Source organism: Toxoplasma gondii, chromosome IV (genome assembly GCF_000006565.2).
Source record: "Toxoplasma gondii ME49 chromosome IV, whole genome shotgun sequence".
Classification (NCBI taxonomy): Eukaryota; Apicomplexa; class Conoidasida; order Eucoccidiorida; family Sarcocystidae; genus Toxoplasma; species Toxoplasma gondii.
This window is the reverse complement of record NC_031471.1, coordinates 697,326-712,298: the sequence shown is the minus strand read 5'-3', so window position 1 is coordinate 712,298 and position 14,973 is coordinate 697,326. Positions and strand designations below refer to the sequence as shown.

At 50.0% G+C, this 14,973-nt stretch overlaps 1 protein-coding gene across 1 annotated transcript; it reads right to left on the bottom strand.

The window, feature by feature from the left end:
- Positions 1 to 21: 21 nt before the first annotated feature.
- Positions 22 to 14,327, bottom strand: TGME49_319880 (MORN repeat-containing protein). The gene is made up of 17 exons (XM_018782971.1): positions 13,239 to 14,327; positions 12,176 to 12,348; positions 11,125 to 11,809; positions 10,461 to 10,683; positions 9,574 to 9,927; positions 8,639 to 9,152; positions 8,252 to 8,365; positions 7,584 to 7,805; positions 6,675 to 7,184; positions 5,888 to 6,105; positions 4,880 to 5,451; positions 3,941 to 4,169; positions 3,422 to 3,609; positions 2,962 to 3,139; positions 2,228 to 2,632; positions 1,010 to 1,693; positions 22 to 686 (listed from the first exon to the last, which is right to left on the bottom strand). Exons 1-17 carry the CDS (start codon positions 13,346 to 13,348, stop codon positions 447 to 449), a joined length of 5,619 nt encoding a protein of 1,872 aa, XP_018638044.1. The 5' UTR covers positions 13,349 to 14,327; the 3' UTR covers positions 22 to 446.
- Between the last annotated feature and the right edge of the window lie 646 nt (positions 14,328 to 14,973).

Here is a 14,973-nt window from a genome sequence, read left to right as displayed (position 1 = left end):
TATATAATGATGTAATTATGTGCAGCATGACCTGCCCTTCTGGACTTGCTTGTATCTAGGTGTGGGGTAGCAGACAGCTTTGCGTCGAGGCGCAGACAGTCTCGAGTGCGTTCGTTTCGACAAGAATTAAAGGTTTTTTGAGAAAAAATCTGCGAGAGTCTCCTTTCTTGCTGCGGCCAGCAGGGGGAAAGCGAGAGTCACACTGTGTTGAAGTCGACTTCTCCGGAGTTCCTTTGTTGAACGAAATGTTGGAAAAACGCGATTTTTTCCCAAAATCCCTTTGACGACAACGCACTTAACTCGAAGGATCTCTTTCTCTCCTTTCTTCTTCCTCCTTCCTTCCACGTTTCTTCTTTCTTCCTTCCTGCTCTGCTGTTCTCCTTCGCTTCGTCGCTGTCGTCTTTCTTCTCGCTCTTCGTTTCTGCGCAGAGGAGGCGCCTTCGTGTTCAGTGCGTCGAACTCCAGAAAAACCGACAGCGGTGAAGCGGGTACTGGAGAAAGGCAGAGAAGAGGACAGGTTCGTGGTCGGCCTCGGTCTCTTTGCGTTCGTCGCCGCAGAAAAATCCAGAGTGAAAACCGCCTTTACGCACCTCTCCACTTTCGGTGTGTGTCAAGACACCCTGTCCGTGAGGCACTCCGTCCACCCACTCTCCTCTGTATCTCACACCTGTGCTTGCAATGCTTTCCTGAAAAAAGAGGACGCCTCACAGAAGCCAAAAACAAGAAGATACAAGAGTCAAAGAGGACGGAAACCCAAAAAGCAGACGAGAAAGATAGCGCGAAAAGCGGTGAGAGAGAACACAGGAACTGTGCGTCTTCACTGTGATTCCAACTGTCTGCACACTCGATTTGCCCCGTCTCCCGCTGTTGCTTCGTGTGTTTCCACATGTATGAAAGGAGAATGACTTCTTTCTTCTCCTTGGCCCCCTCTCTGTTTCGTTTTCCTACGCGCGTCCTTCTCGACAAATGCGAACGTTCCTTCCTCTTCCTTTCTTCTGTTCTTCCTTACCCCCTCTCCGTTCCGCGTTCCGAGCTTCCACTGGCCTTCGTAGGTTTCCCCTGTCGCCTTCAGTTTCGCGAAACCTGGCCCATGAGGCAAGACAAAGCGTCGCAGTTCCGTCTCGAGGTTCATCTCTCTCTTTCTCTCCTTCTTCTCTTTCTCCTCTTCTCCTTTCTCCTCTTCTCCTTTCTCGTATGGTGTGCTTTGGGAGTGATCGCGGCGCCGCGTGTGCCTCTCCTCGCCTGTGGGGACTTGTTTTGACCGCTGCGAGGCGTTTTCTCCATTCTCGCTCGGAGCCATCGTCTCTGCCTCGCAGCGCACGGCGTCGCCGTTTTGACGAGAAGGAAGGTGAAGAAGTCCAGCGTACTTGTCTCCGCTTGGAAAGGTGAGCGTCCACTCTTTCTCCGCCGCGGGGGAGTCTCTGTGCCATTCTCCCTCAACAACGAGGACGCGCTTCTCTGCCCCCGGGCGCTGAGGAGTATCGACACCCGTTTCGCCTGAACGCGGGGAAGACGCCGCAGCAAGTTCCCGAGAAAGCAAAGAAGGAACGTCTGCGTCTGCTGAAGAAATAGAGTCCGCAATCAACGCAGAGAAGACGCCTGCCCCGTGACGCTGCCCGTCCCTCCACTCTCCCTCGAAGGAGGACCCGTCAGGAAACATCATCGTTCCGGTACCGTGAGGAAGAAGGGCGTCCTACAAAAGACAAGAAAACACAGGGAAAACGCGTGGCGAAAAGACAAAGAAAAATGTAGAAACAGATGGAGAAAAGGTGGAGAGGTGGAAGAAAAGGAAGAAACAAACCAAGACAGACAGAGAGAGAGGGAGGCAATGAAAACATGGAAGATGCGAAAATGGGGAAGATGCGAAACTGTGGAAAGCGATCAATGAAGAGAAACTCGCGAGAAACAAAGGACAGGTGAACAGAGAGAGTCGAGCGTTGCGTTGAAAAGAAGCACGAGGAGGGCGAAGGAGGAAAAAGCACAATAGAGAGGTGGAGAAAGGCGAGAGGCGGGGAGGAAAATTCGGTGTCGACGTCTTGGAAGAAAACTCTGACGAGAAGGAGAAGCAGAGAAAGCGAGGAGACGCGTCAAAAACGAGACGGAAAACATGTTGTTTTGACGAGCGTGGTGGAAGAAGCGCTTGTCGTGTATTTTCTCAGGCACAGCAGTCTGCATGCAGACACAAGGAGGCGCATACACGGAAGCTGCTCCTTTTCTTTCCTCTCACCGACAACAGGCCCGTGTACATACACCCATCTTCGTAGACACATGTGAAGACGCCTTTCGCTTTTCCTTTCTCCCACTCTCCACAGAAAGTCGAGCCGCCTCGTCCTTCTTCAACAAGAGACGCAGGGAACGAAGACGGGGAAGAAGAAGAAGAGACGGAGGGGGAAGAAGAGAAAGAAGAGAAAGGAGGGAAAGGAGAGAAAGAGGGGAAAGGACAGAAAGAAGAGGAAGGAGACGCGGGAGAACGCTGGGGAAAAGTCGAGCGAAGTGGAGTCGTTTGCGACGGAATCCTCTGAGAGATCGCGCGAGAGGAGAGCGGAAGCACCAGCTTCCCGAGGCCGTGGAATACACCGTCGGCAAATTCGCCCTCGTAGTAAATTCCTCCAGTTCTCTCCACGTACGTCCCCTGCCAAGAAGGAGAAGACAGGGAGAAAGACGCGGAGTTGAGGCGAGGCGAGAGAGGACAGGCGGCGCAAAGGCGCCTCCAACCGAGGAAAACAGACGCAGTGGAGACACGAAAACCTCGAGAGACAGAGACGGCAGGAGAAGAAAGTCGAGGAAAGAGAGAGGAAAGAGCACCAAGTGGAGGGAACCTGCTTTCTAAAACGAAACCGGAACGGGGGATGTACCTTAAGACTGTCATTACCGCGTTCGTCCAAGAACACAGTGAGGTGACCTGGGCCTCAGGGAGCAACAGAAGAATCGAGAGACACCCTGTTGACTGAAGTTCCTCACTTTTCCGCTGTACTTGTTTTCTGCAAATCCGCCCCAATAGCGCTCGGTAGAAGAGTAGAGATGACCGTCACCACTCTTCTTGTCGTCCTCCCACTGGCCGACGTAGACGAAATTGACTTTGTCGTGTGTCAGGACACCGCAGCCGTGACGCCGGTCTCGCTGCCAGTCGCCCTCGTACCTGAGACAGAAAAAGGCCTGGGCATCTCTCGCTACTGCAACAGGAAGGAGACATGCGCGCGGACGGAAGAAGGGAAAGATAACAGACGAGACGAGAAGAAAAAGCGCGAGACAGTAGGGAAAACGAGGAAGGAACAAAGCGAGAAGGGAAGAGGTGAAGGAAGAGAGAGAGCGAAAAAACAGAGAAGAGAAAACGAAGAGAAAAGAATGGAGGAGGAACAGTGACCGAAGAAAGAACGGAGAGAACGAAGAGAAAATAGGGGAGAGACGAATTGCGCCGTACCGCAGTCCGTCTGCGCCTGAATAAATTCCTTGACCGTGTCGGACAGAGTTCGAGAACTCGCCTTCGTAGACGTCTCCGTTGGCGTAGACGAGACGACCATATCCTTCTTGAGGAGCAACAGAAAACATTTCCTCTCCTTGCACCTCCTCTGACCGAACAGTCGGCAGACGATGCTGGCGCAGCCAGACCTGAGAGAGGGAGGCCGCGAAAACCGAGAAAGAAGGGCAGAAGGGTACGAGAAGAGAAGAAAGACGAGAAATCGGAGGAACAGAAGAGAAAGGGAACAGGGAGACGAAGCAAAGACGTAACAGGCAGATAGACATCAGACAAGAAAAGGAAGAGAACTGTGCAGACAGGAAGCAAATGAGAAGCACCCGAATCTCCAGTGGAGGTCGTTGTCTCCTTTTTCCTCGTTTCGCCTGTGGAGGGTCATTTATACAACGGAAGTGCCGCATTTAGTGACCGTGAAAATTGTAATAGCAGCGACTCTCACGTATTTCTCTTTCATTTTTTTCTCACCTGAAAGTTGTGTGTCTCGGTCCAAGCTCGGATCCACGCACCGTTGAACTCTTCCACGTCGTCTCTCTCCTCTGCGTCCTCTCTTGGCTCTTCTTTCTTCTCGTTTCTATCTTCTTTTCTCTCGCTCTTGTCTTCTCTCTTCACCTGCGCCTCCCCCCTCTCCGGTCTCGGCAACGCAGACAAAAGCACCTGAACGCTGCGACTCGGTCCGGCCGCAATCGCTACGCTTCTGGGGAGCCAAGAGAAAAACGGCGGAAAAAATACACAGCCAGGAAACTCGCAAAACATGGTGAAAATAAGAAACGCTGGGAAAAGCAGCAGGAATGGAGACACCGAAACGTAGTAGCAAAACCAGTGAACTTTGACAGAGAAAACGACAATCCTCCCATGCTCGATGTCTATCGTTTCTTTGCTTTTCCCCTCTTACAGATATAAAAAAAGCCGATTCAGAGCAAGAAAAACAGAGGCGAAAAAAATAAAAATGCATACATATTCACATGCACATACATTTACATATACATGCATATACATGCATTTATGCATACGTATGATAAATAAATAAATATATATATATATATATATATGTATCGCTGATGAATATGAAACAAACAGGCATGCGTGGATATACATATACACATGGAGATTTGTGTTTACGTATGTGTACGCATGGGGATAGAAGTAGATATTTACGGAAATAGAGATCTATGCACCTATTCGTATGCTTATGTGAGTGTGTGTCAATTCACCTATGTTTCCGCCAAGACAAACATGTATATGTATCGCAGATAAACATGAAAATATAGACATAACCACGTTTACAAATACACACGTAGATGCGTGTATACGCACGCATGCATAGCTCTAGTATATATATATATATATATATATATATATATATATGTATATGTGTGAATCAAGTTTCCTCTGACGTTTGTTTACCGGCAGAGTTTTTCGAGGTACTGTGTGAAGGCTGCACGAACGAGATCGACCGAAGCTTCCCAGTTCGCATTTCCTGCAAGAAGAAATCTTTCTCGATCCTCCAACTCTCCCGTCGCAGAGGGAAAAACGGATGAAAACGAAAAAAAACTGCGTTTCCAAGAAAATCGAGGAAAGGCGCCTGGACCTAAGACGCTCAGCGACGCGCGTCCAGGAAGAGACGAAAACGAGAAAGGATCTGCAGAAGAAGGCGATTCAGCGGAAGGCACAAAGGATGCCTTTTCTTTCGGGAGGTGATTCGCCACGAGAGATGAGGAGGCGAGGGAGTTCTTCTGCGAGACGGAAAATTCAAGTCCACTCGCCAAACTTTTCACTGCCCGTGAAAAGTGAGAAAGCGCACCCACAGATCGCCTTCCGGTTTCTTTCTCTTGCCTCTCTCCAGCGTCAGGTCGAGGAGGGGGAGCAAAGTCACATCGGGTGGTAGAACGTGAGGCATCTGTTGCCCTAGGGAAGCAAGCGACAGCCGAAGAATCTTCTTCCTCTTTCTCTTCCTTTCGCCGTGCGTCGTCGCCGCCCTGAAGAAACAATTTCAGTCGAAAAACATGAAGGCGACGAGGATACCTGATTCTTCGAAACGACACTCGAGCTCAAAGATCCGCATACCGACGAAAAGACAGCGGAGACAGGAAACGACTCACAATTCACCTGACTATATACATATATGTATCTATATATTGTGTACGTACATCTATGTATATATATGGCGAGACAGCGAGAACGATAAACAGACGAGAAGAAACACGAAGAAACATGTGAGGACACTGCATGCGCCTCTCTTCTCGGGACAGGAGCAGAGGAACCGACAGGATTGACTTTGTAAAGGGGAGAAACGAGAAGAAGACATGATTTTGCGCAGCCAGGCTCTGGTGTGAAATGAGGAACTAGAAGAGCCAATGTGATTCACAGACGACAAGAGAGGAAAGAGGAGAAGAAAGAAAACGTGTGTCTCACCTTGTGAAGAGAATCGCCTTCCTCCGGGAGATGCGCGTCGTCTAGAAGCCAGGCAATTGGGTCGGTTCCTCCGACCCCTTGCGCGGGGCTGGAACTTGGAGAAGAAGGAGAGAAAACAGCAGAGGAAGGCGAGAGAGAGAGAGGAGGAGACGGGAGAGGGGAGGCAGACGGCGGGAGAGGAGAAGACAGACAGTGGTTACAGGACGGAAGACGAGAGCCTGACAGTCGGAACAAAGAGAGCAGAAATGTAGTGAGCCGCTGTGGAGTCACTCAGGTTCTTCTCAGGCTTTCGAGGGAAAAAGCTCCCTCGTATAATTCGAAGAAAGAAAGGGTAAGACTTAAAAATTGTGTTCAACGGAACAAGCAAGCACAAAACTCGACGCACTCTCGTGCATGCATCTGCAATGAAAACGCAACCGCATACAGATGCCGCACAGATAACCGCATGCAATGAACTTCAATTAGACCTCCTTTCGCGAAACTTCCACCGCTTGCAAATCTCCACATATCTACGTAGGTACATATATACGTATGTATATATATATGCATATGTTCATGGATATGCATATATCCATCTCTATTAGTTTTCGCACGTTAATATACACAATTATCTAGAGTTGTCTCTCTCTCTTCATATACATACATATACATACATACATACATGAATGCATATATTTGTAAATATATATGTCTATTGCTCTGCGCCGGCTGTGAAACGGTCTGTCTGTGCAGAAGCGCCATCTGAGCAAAGACACAAGCTCCGTTTTTCGAGATTTCTCCACTCTACCTGATCCAGACTTTTGCTTGCGGAAGAGAGGCTTCCGGGACGACGCAGAGGAACTCGCGAGAGTGCCGACAGCTTGGAAAAAATTCCCCGCCTGGCGCGTGAAGGAAGAAAAAGAAGATGAAGAAGGGAGAGAAGAAGAAGGAAGAGGAGAAGAAGAAGGAAGAGAAGAAGAGACAGAAGAGTCTGGTGGCGAGAGAGAACAAGGTGCGTGAGAGGCTTCCTTGTTCGATTCGCCGTCGCCTCCACACGGCTGGCAGCCGAGAGAAGAAGAAGAGAGAGAAGAAGAAGAGAGAGAAGAAGAAGAGAGAGAGGAAGAAGAGAGAGAAGAAGAAGAGAGAGAAGAAGAAGAGAAAGAAGAAGAGAGAGAAGAGAGCTTGGGGTGTCGGCGAGACAAGCAAGCAAGCGCTTCCGGCACGAGCTTCGTGGCGAAGAGGCGCTCGAAGGGACTCAGTTCAAGGCATGGAAGAAGGCCTTCTTGTTCAACATGCACGTCCACCCGATCTAAATCGACTGCAGACACAGACAAGAAATCCCAGAAAAAACGGTGAGAAACACGGAAAGGACTGACCCACAATTGCCACCACAAAAGCGCCCGACGCAGAAATACGCAGGCGTCCGCATCCACGCGGTTCCATTACATATATAAAAACGTATATGCATCTATGGATACAGGTGAAAACGCCTGCGTCAACAGCCTCTGACCTGGACGAATACTTTTGTGTCTATCTATCTGTCTACGGCTAGATAGATATCGCCTTGCGTATGCATCCGCAAAAAGACACCCAGCATCCAAGGACGCATGCACATTGCTTCCTCGATCGACGTTGGAGCTCTTTGCCCACCGCATGCGTATAGAGGAAAGGTTGCTTTGGAGTCGGCGTACATGCTGAGAAAATACCGTTTTCTTACCGAAGACGTCGGGACGCAGAACGGGATGCACACGCACAGCCCAGTTGGAGGCGCCGACGAGGAATCCTCTTTTCTGGAGGAGAAGTTCTTCGACAAGAGGCAGCGAGAGGAAAGGAACCAAGATGCAGCGCGGGTGAAAAAAGTGGAAGGGAAAGGCATGCATGCGCCAGCGATAGTGGAAGCTGGCAAATCCGTCGCTGTTGTATCCGCAGTTCAGCGCAGCTGCAAGCAATCGAAGAAAAAGCAAAGAAAACAGTGTGGGGACAGACGCAGAGAGAAAAGAGACAACCGAGAGACGAGAGAGCCTAAAAGGGAGCGAGAACAGAGAGAGAGAAGAGAGGGAGGCCAAAAAAAGAGACACGGTCCGATGGAGGGAAACAAGAAAAGAAAGCACAGTAGAAAAAGCGGACAGAGCGAAAGAGGAGAAAGAACACACAGAAGAGACGACAGGAAGAACAGAAAGTCAAGGGAGAGAGAGGAGAGAGAGAGAAGAGGCAGTAGACAAGGAAAAGGGGAGAAGCATAAAAAAGAGAGGAGGAAGAGAAGGAAGAGAGAGGGGAAAAAGAGGACGAAACATAGGCGAGAAGTAATGGAAACAAACGATATGGGCAGCTCTTGGGTTGCAGTGCACTCAGGCTTGTTTTCTTTTCACCACAGTTGCATCCTACCTGGGAAGAGCGAGAGAAATGCCAAGACCGCAGAGGAGGCGCGCGTCGGACTTCTTGAGAAAAAAAGAATTTTTTTCTCCAGCAGAAGAGCCTTTGCCAACTGGAGGAGACTCTCTGGAAGCGCAGCACGCAAGACGAGCTGGCAGAACTCCGTCCGACCTGCCGGCTGTACATACGCCTGAACTTCACGATCCCCCCACCCTGTACGAAGTGTGTCATTCTTCGCTGTTTCTGTCCCCTCTGTCACCTTCGCTTCTCCTGGGTTTTACGAGTCTCTCAGGTGTTTGCTTGGACTTTCAGCGAAAACCGAAACTGTCTGTGTGAAACAATGCAAGTCCTTGTTTCTCGCGCAAGGAAAGCCGCGTCTGTTTCCACCCTGTGTCTCACCTGGAGGAAAGAGAAGCACAAAGGGTGTGAGACTCCCCTCTAAGTCGAAGAAGAGCTCAGAGTAGCCCAGGTGGTTGTATCGAATGGCGTTGATTTGAGCCGTCCAGTCGAGGAGAAGTTGCTCTGCCCCTTTCGTTTCCTCTTCTCGCTTTGTCTTCCCCTTGTCGTTTCGGCCATGGCTCTCTTTCCACAGGCTCTCCTTCGCGTCTGCATGCACCTCTTCTTCGCTCCACTCAACAGTCTCGCTATCTTTCGCAGTGCCTTCCAAAAAGCCATTCTCTCTCCTCACACGCGACCCGCTCCTCCGCGCCTCTCTGTCCGAAGAGACACACAGAGCCGGTGACAGCGCAGCCGAAGCGAGAGAAGAAGAAAGAGAAGAGGAGGCTTGCATACTCTGAAAGAAAGCTTCAGCGACGGGGGAGAATCGAACGAGGAGCGACCCCCAGAAGGGAACGCTGCTGATCACGCAGACAGCGCACCTGACGCGCGAACCTCGAGAGGCACTTGGAAGCACCTGAGACGAAAAAGCGACAGAAGCGAGAAGAATGAAAGACATAAAAAGAAACAGAGAAAGAGAGAAGAGAGAAGAATGAAAGACATAAAAAGAAGACAGAGAAGGAGAGACGAGAGGCAACATAAAAATAGGTAAAACGAAGCACAGGGAAGCAAAGACGAGAGATATAATACCCCGAATCTAGAGGGGAGAGCCAGAGGGAAAACAAGGACGGACGATACCCACCCAGAGGTGTACATACAGCTGGAAGGCGAGGAGGCACTTCCGACAGGACGAACGAGACCTAAGACCGCAAACAGAGAGGCGGGAGACGCGAACTCGCTCCCAAATGCACATCAAGGTCAATTCGAGATCGTGATTTTAGCCCGGATGAGCACTTTAGTGAGAACGTTCTAGATCTCGATTGACTTCAAAACCTTACTGCCGCCGCATCGATTTGTTTGTAGCAGGAGAGACCGAAGAAGAAACGGTCCCGACCAGAAAGAAGAAAGAAGACGGAGCCCGCCTCGCGTTCGTCGCTCCTCTCTGCGACGTTCTCTCCTCCTGTTTGCGGACCGCTTTCAGCGACCGGGTGTACAGACTCCGGAAGTCGCAGAGAAGGCGAGGTCGAAAAAGCTTCATTCGCTCTGACGTCGTCTTCACTCGAAGTGAAGTCTGGAAGCGCGAAAAGCGGCGTCCACTTGCGGATGCATTCGATGTCTGCCGCAGAGAGAGGGGAGGTTGGACGGCACTCGCGAGGCGGCGGAGATGCAGAGGGCCAAAGTTGGTGGCGCACCTGACGGAAAAAATTCGAAAAGACGAACGGGGACATCCACATCGACGCATGCGTCGAAGACAGGGGAAAGACGTGGAAAGAAATCAAGTACCTCAGATGATACCCCAGGGGAAGCAGGCGAAACTCAACGTCGGCGGATGCAGCTCATTCACTGTGGTCGACACACACTTAGGTAAAACAAAATACACTTCAGATGCGCATGCGGACTTCTCCACGGGCGCTCAACACAAACAACGCGGTAGATGGACGCTCAGGCGCGCATTTGAGTAGACACAGGCTTTTAAAATCATTGAGGTCGATACACAAAGAGACATATGCACACACATGCCTGACGGGCTGTACCTACAGGTGCACATTTACTGTTATATGTCGATACACCCGTAGGACAAGACGTACGGCGGAACGAAACGTCCGCATGCAATTGGGCAGCTGCAAATGTCTCTGGCTCGGCTTTGGAGAGAAGCAGCTTGCACAAAGACAGAAGCTGAAGCTCGCAATGCCTTCCTTCAGCGTTCTTGGCAAATCAGTCGCACCTCTGCGTCAGACTGGACAGAAGAGCTTAGGGTGTTGCCTTCTCGATCGCCGTCTGCACACCGCAGCGACGTCCGAAGCCCATTCTGACTGGCAAGGTTTTGAAGAGGATTGGCTCTTGCGTTTTGTCCACACACAGGTCGCTCTTCTCCGTCTTTGCTTGCATGCAAATGAAAGAGGAGAACATCTGGACCTCGAACGGGATGTTCAACAGCCAGCAGAGTGCTGAGGAAAGGCACCAGACGCACACGATCTTCGCAAAAAGCGTTCTCCCATCTCAAATCATCAGTGAATAAACCGGAACGTCAGACTGAGGAACCAGCAGGCACTTGAGGAGATGACTGTCTCCCAGGAAATCCAAAAGACCTAGAGAGAAGAGCGATGCAGACACCCCCTGATATAAAAAGCCATGAAACCAGTTGTCATTCCTTTACATGCATACAAATATAGATGTGTATTTATTCCTATATATATATATATATATATGTATATATGTATATTGTATGCGTATACATATGCATATATATTGAGGACAAGTGGCGACGCATAGATGATTCGATGGGGCAATACAAAGTCGGATCACACGTCTTCTTTTGTGCGACGACTTCAAGATAGATTTGCACTTTTTTCGATGCGTCCTGCTGCCCTCCACATTAAAGAACGTACCAGACAATGGGCGGGTCTTCTCTTGAAGCTGAAAAGGAGCAGGAAGCAAAAGAGGCGTCAGAATGCGCGCCAGACCTCCGGTGTCTTTGCGGTGTCGAGGAACAAACAAGCTGGTCTTCCTTGTCGCCTTCTTTCGGATGTCCACCATCGTTCTTGTCCTCTCTGGCAGCCACAGAAGGTCTGTTTTTTCCGGACTGATCATGGCTCTCGCCCTCTCTGGAATCTCCTTGGCGGAGTCTCTCTCCCCCTCCATCGTGTGAACACGGACTCTCAAAAGACTGTCTCTCCTTCCCGGAGAAAAAGCTCGCGTCCTCCGCCGTGTCTGAGTCTCCTCCTTCTCTCCAGCTCCTGCTCTTCCTCTTTCCTCCCTCCTCTCTGTCTCCCAGATGTCTCCCGCCCTCACTGACTCTGTCGCCTTTCTCACTCAAAGTCCCCTCTCGCTCTCTCGACGTTCCTCGCGCTGCCTCTCCGTGTGGCGATTCACTTCTCCTCTGACAAGCCTCGGAACTGGTTTCTCTCGTGCGACGAGAAACAGCAGGTCCACTTCCAGAAGAGGAAGAAGCAAACGAAGAAGAGGAAGAATAGGAAAAGGAGGAAGGACCTACTCTGAGCGTGAGTTGAGCAGGGGCATCGCATTCGACGTCGGATCCGGAGTCGGAGTTTTCATCTTCGATCGCGAACACATCTGGAAATGCGAAACAGAGCAAGGCATCGCGGATTCCACCTCGAAAAAAAGAGACGCGAGAAGAAAGAGGAAAGAAGGAAGCAAGAGGAAGAGGACAGCAAGAGGAAGAGGGAAGTAAGAGAGGAAAGTATGGCGAAACGGAGAGGCGTGGATGGAGAGAGAGGACACACAGAGGCGATTACGCTCATAAAGGAGAAAACTGTCGACCCAAATACGACCACCCAGAACGGCAATTGCTTTTCACATTCTGATTCATGCCGAGTCCATTTCGCGGTGCATGCAGCGAGAGACTACACACGCATTTTGTGTGATGTGCTGTTCCCCTAGCCGCTGTTAGGTCAGTTGAGTTCTTTCGAAAAGCAGTACCTTTGCGGCGCTCAAAAGCAGAACTGTCTGCACTCTCTGAAGTCTCTGCGACTTCGTCGCGGAGCAAAGTTGATCCCAGAAAGGAGGACCGATAAAACTCTTCCCCCTCTGGAAACGCCACACTGTCATTTCCTGGATTCGAGAAAGGACAACCCAAGTCGGCCAACTCGCGCCTGCGGGAAACAACAAAAGAAAAGCGAGACAAATGACGCTTTTTGCCTGAGAACAAACGATGGCAAATGCAAAGAGGCCCGCCGTGTGTTCCCTTGACGCATGCAAACAGGACAAGAGAGACGCACGGGGACGCGGGTCGCTATAATTGTATCTACCTCTATATGTATAGAGAGAGGTGTGGGTGTAGAGGACATGTATATATATATATGTATATGTATATGTATATGTATATATGTGAATATATTTAAAGAGCGTGAGAGGTGTATGAGAGTACAGGACGCTTCAAGCAGGGGACGCAAAGTGCCGTGTTTAGACGTCATTGTTCCATCCGAGAAGGACTTCACAGATGTTCCAGAAGAGCGAATGTTGCCTATTTCAGTGCATGCATAGATCTTGAAATCTGCAAGAAATGCATGTGCAGACATCGACGGATCTGCATGTTCATATGCATATATGCGCACGGATAGGACTACAATTACACATACAGAAGGATGTGGAGTCTGAGAAGAAACGAACACCAAGAAAAAACAAAGAGTCCAGTTGAGTGAGGAAGGATAGGAGAAGGAACAGAACTTGGCGAGGAGGAAAGTCAGGCCGCAGTGGTTTAATCGGCGAGACAAGCTCGGCAACAAACAAGAGCAGCACGGGAAGAAGTGAATGACAGTCAGGTCACGGGGATTGCTGCGCTCGAGCTGCTCCAGAGGAAGAGAAAAACGCGACAAAGAAAGTCTGAGAAAGCCTGTAGGTGAAGGAGAACGCATAAGAGAACGAGACATCCAACGATGAGTTTTGAGTAGTAGACGGATTCGCGACAGCGACAAGACCTAGATGAGAAACATGACAGACGGGGATAGAGAACACAAGATGTGCACCAAGTCCCGTCGCTCACGAGAGAAAGGAGTCTCGTCTTTCTGTTGTCCCTTGTCCATTTTCAGATATCTTCGGAATATAAGCCGGAGCAGAGATCCCCCCTCCCGCCGGAGGGTCACTGAAGCTCATTGAATGAAGAGAAGTCGACAAAAACGACACGGGAAGAAACGACAGAGGAGGAAAAAAGTTGAGAGGGACGACGCAGAAGGGGAAGAGGGGTCGGAAACTGGAGCAAAAAGTCTTCTGCTCCCAAAGGTCCTCGCAAGTGGGAAACCTGGAATCGAGGAAATGTCTCTCTTAAGCCGTAGGTAAGTCTCAGACATGCACGCCGCCCTTTATACGCTTCGCATTGTACCAGTTTGGACACACACGACCGGCTGTCGACTGTAACGATGTATGCTCCCGAATGTGTAACTGGCAACAGAGGCCTCCATGAAGAAGACTGAAGGGTACGGCGAGAGAGAGAGAGAGAAGAACCGCGGGGAAAAAGAGCGAAGGGGAGAAAAGAAGACTGTTGAGAGACAGGAAGATCCGGTCTGAAGGCCATGAAAAAACCGATAGCAGAACCAGGTAAAGTTAGAGGGAGACAAAACGACACAGAGAGCCGGAGAAAGGCGAGAACACAGGAAAAACGAGATTCACACAGAACGGACGAAAGAGGATTCAGACCGCGCTGAAAAGCGAACGGGTCGAAAGAATGCGAAAGGTACCTCGGCGCGGCAACCGCAGAAGTAAAAATCCTGACGGGGCTCTCCCATTCCCCGACTAAGAATCTGGCAAGAAGGACACGGGAAAGCGTGCGGAACAAACGAAGTGCGAAAGAGTTAGAAAAATCGAATCCTTTCTAACAAGCAGGAAAAACGAGCATGCAACAGTTGGTGACCACAGCGAGGCGGCTTGTCTCAAGCTGGGGAAAAAACTAGTTAGAAAGGGAACGCCTAATCAGAAACGCAGCGAAGAACAACTTTCACGCAAGCACGAAATGATAGGGGAAACGGCCTTTTGCGATTCTGTAGGCAAAAGAAACTTGCCATCCACGAAAAATGAAGCAGTCGCTTCGCCGTCGTTGTACACGCAGCACGCGAAAAAACCTAGAGGAAGGTCAAAGGGGTCGCAGCGACGCTAGGAAGGTCATCTTTTCTTGACAAAAGAAAGAGTACGGGTCATGTGAGCGATTCCACGAAAAATCGCTTTTTGATGCTGCTCTACGACCCGATTTTTTCGCTCGCAAATGCGATTTCGTCTCCCATGGACCACACAACTCGGGACACAACGCTGTGTGAGTCCGCGCTACCCAGCCTGCTCTCTGTTCACGATATACTGCCAGTACAAAAGTGCTCCGCAATCTAAAAAGTGTTTTGCCTTGCCAAGTGTTCCTCGAAAGGACTCACGAAATCTCACAAGCGAGACCGCACTTGCTTCGTCTCCACTGTTTAAAGCTGAAAGCAAACCGAAACAATTGCTACCCCAATATTATCTGGCCTTTTATCCTCCGCGTACCTTACGACCGTTATATAAGTTAGACATAGAATGTAACGTGGATCATTATCCAGACTACTTCGGCGAAATGCAGCCGTAGCTGTGGATGAACGCTAACTCTATAGTTTATCACCGATGACACTGCATAACCTATAAATACTCCTTCCGCCATTCGTCGACTGTCTACCACGGGGGAACGGGACAGAATGTCAAGTTCTTTGCCTGCAGGCGTGTTCTGCTGCGTACAGTTGTGGGTAAAAGGTATATCAGACACT

Excerpts from the sequence above, each read along its gene's own strand:
- TGME49_319880 (XM_018782971.1), bottom strand. The coding sequence starts at position 13,348 with ATGAGCTTCAGTGACCCTCCGGCGGGAGGGGGGATCTCTGCTCCGGCT. Across the intron at positions 9,928-10,460 it reads CTGTCCAGTCTGACGCAGAG|GTGCGCCACCAACTTTGGCC; the intron begins GTGCGACTGATT and ends TTTTTCCGTCAG. Across the intron at positions 1,694-2,227 it reads TGTACACGGGCCTGTTGTCG|GACGCCCTTCTTCCTCACGG; the intron begins GTGAGAGGAAAG and ends TGTCTTTTGTAG.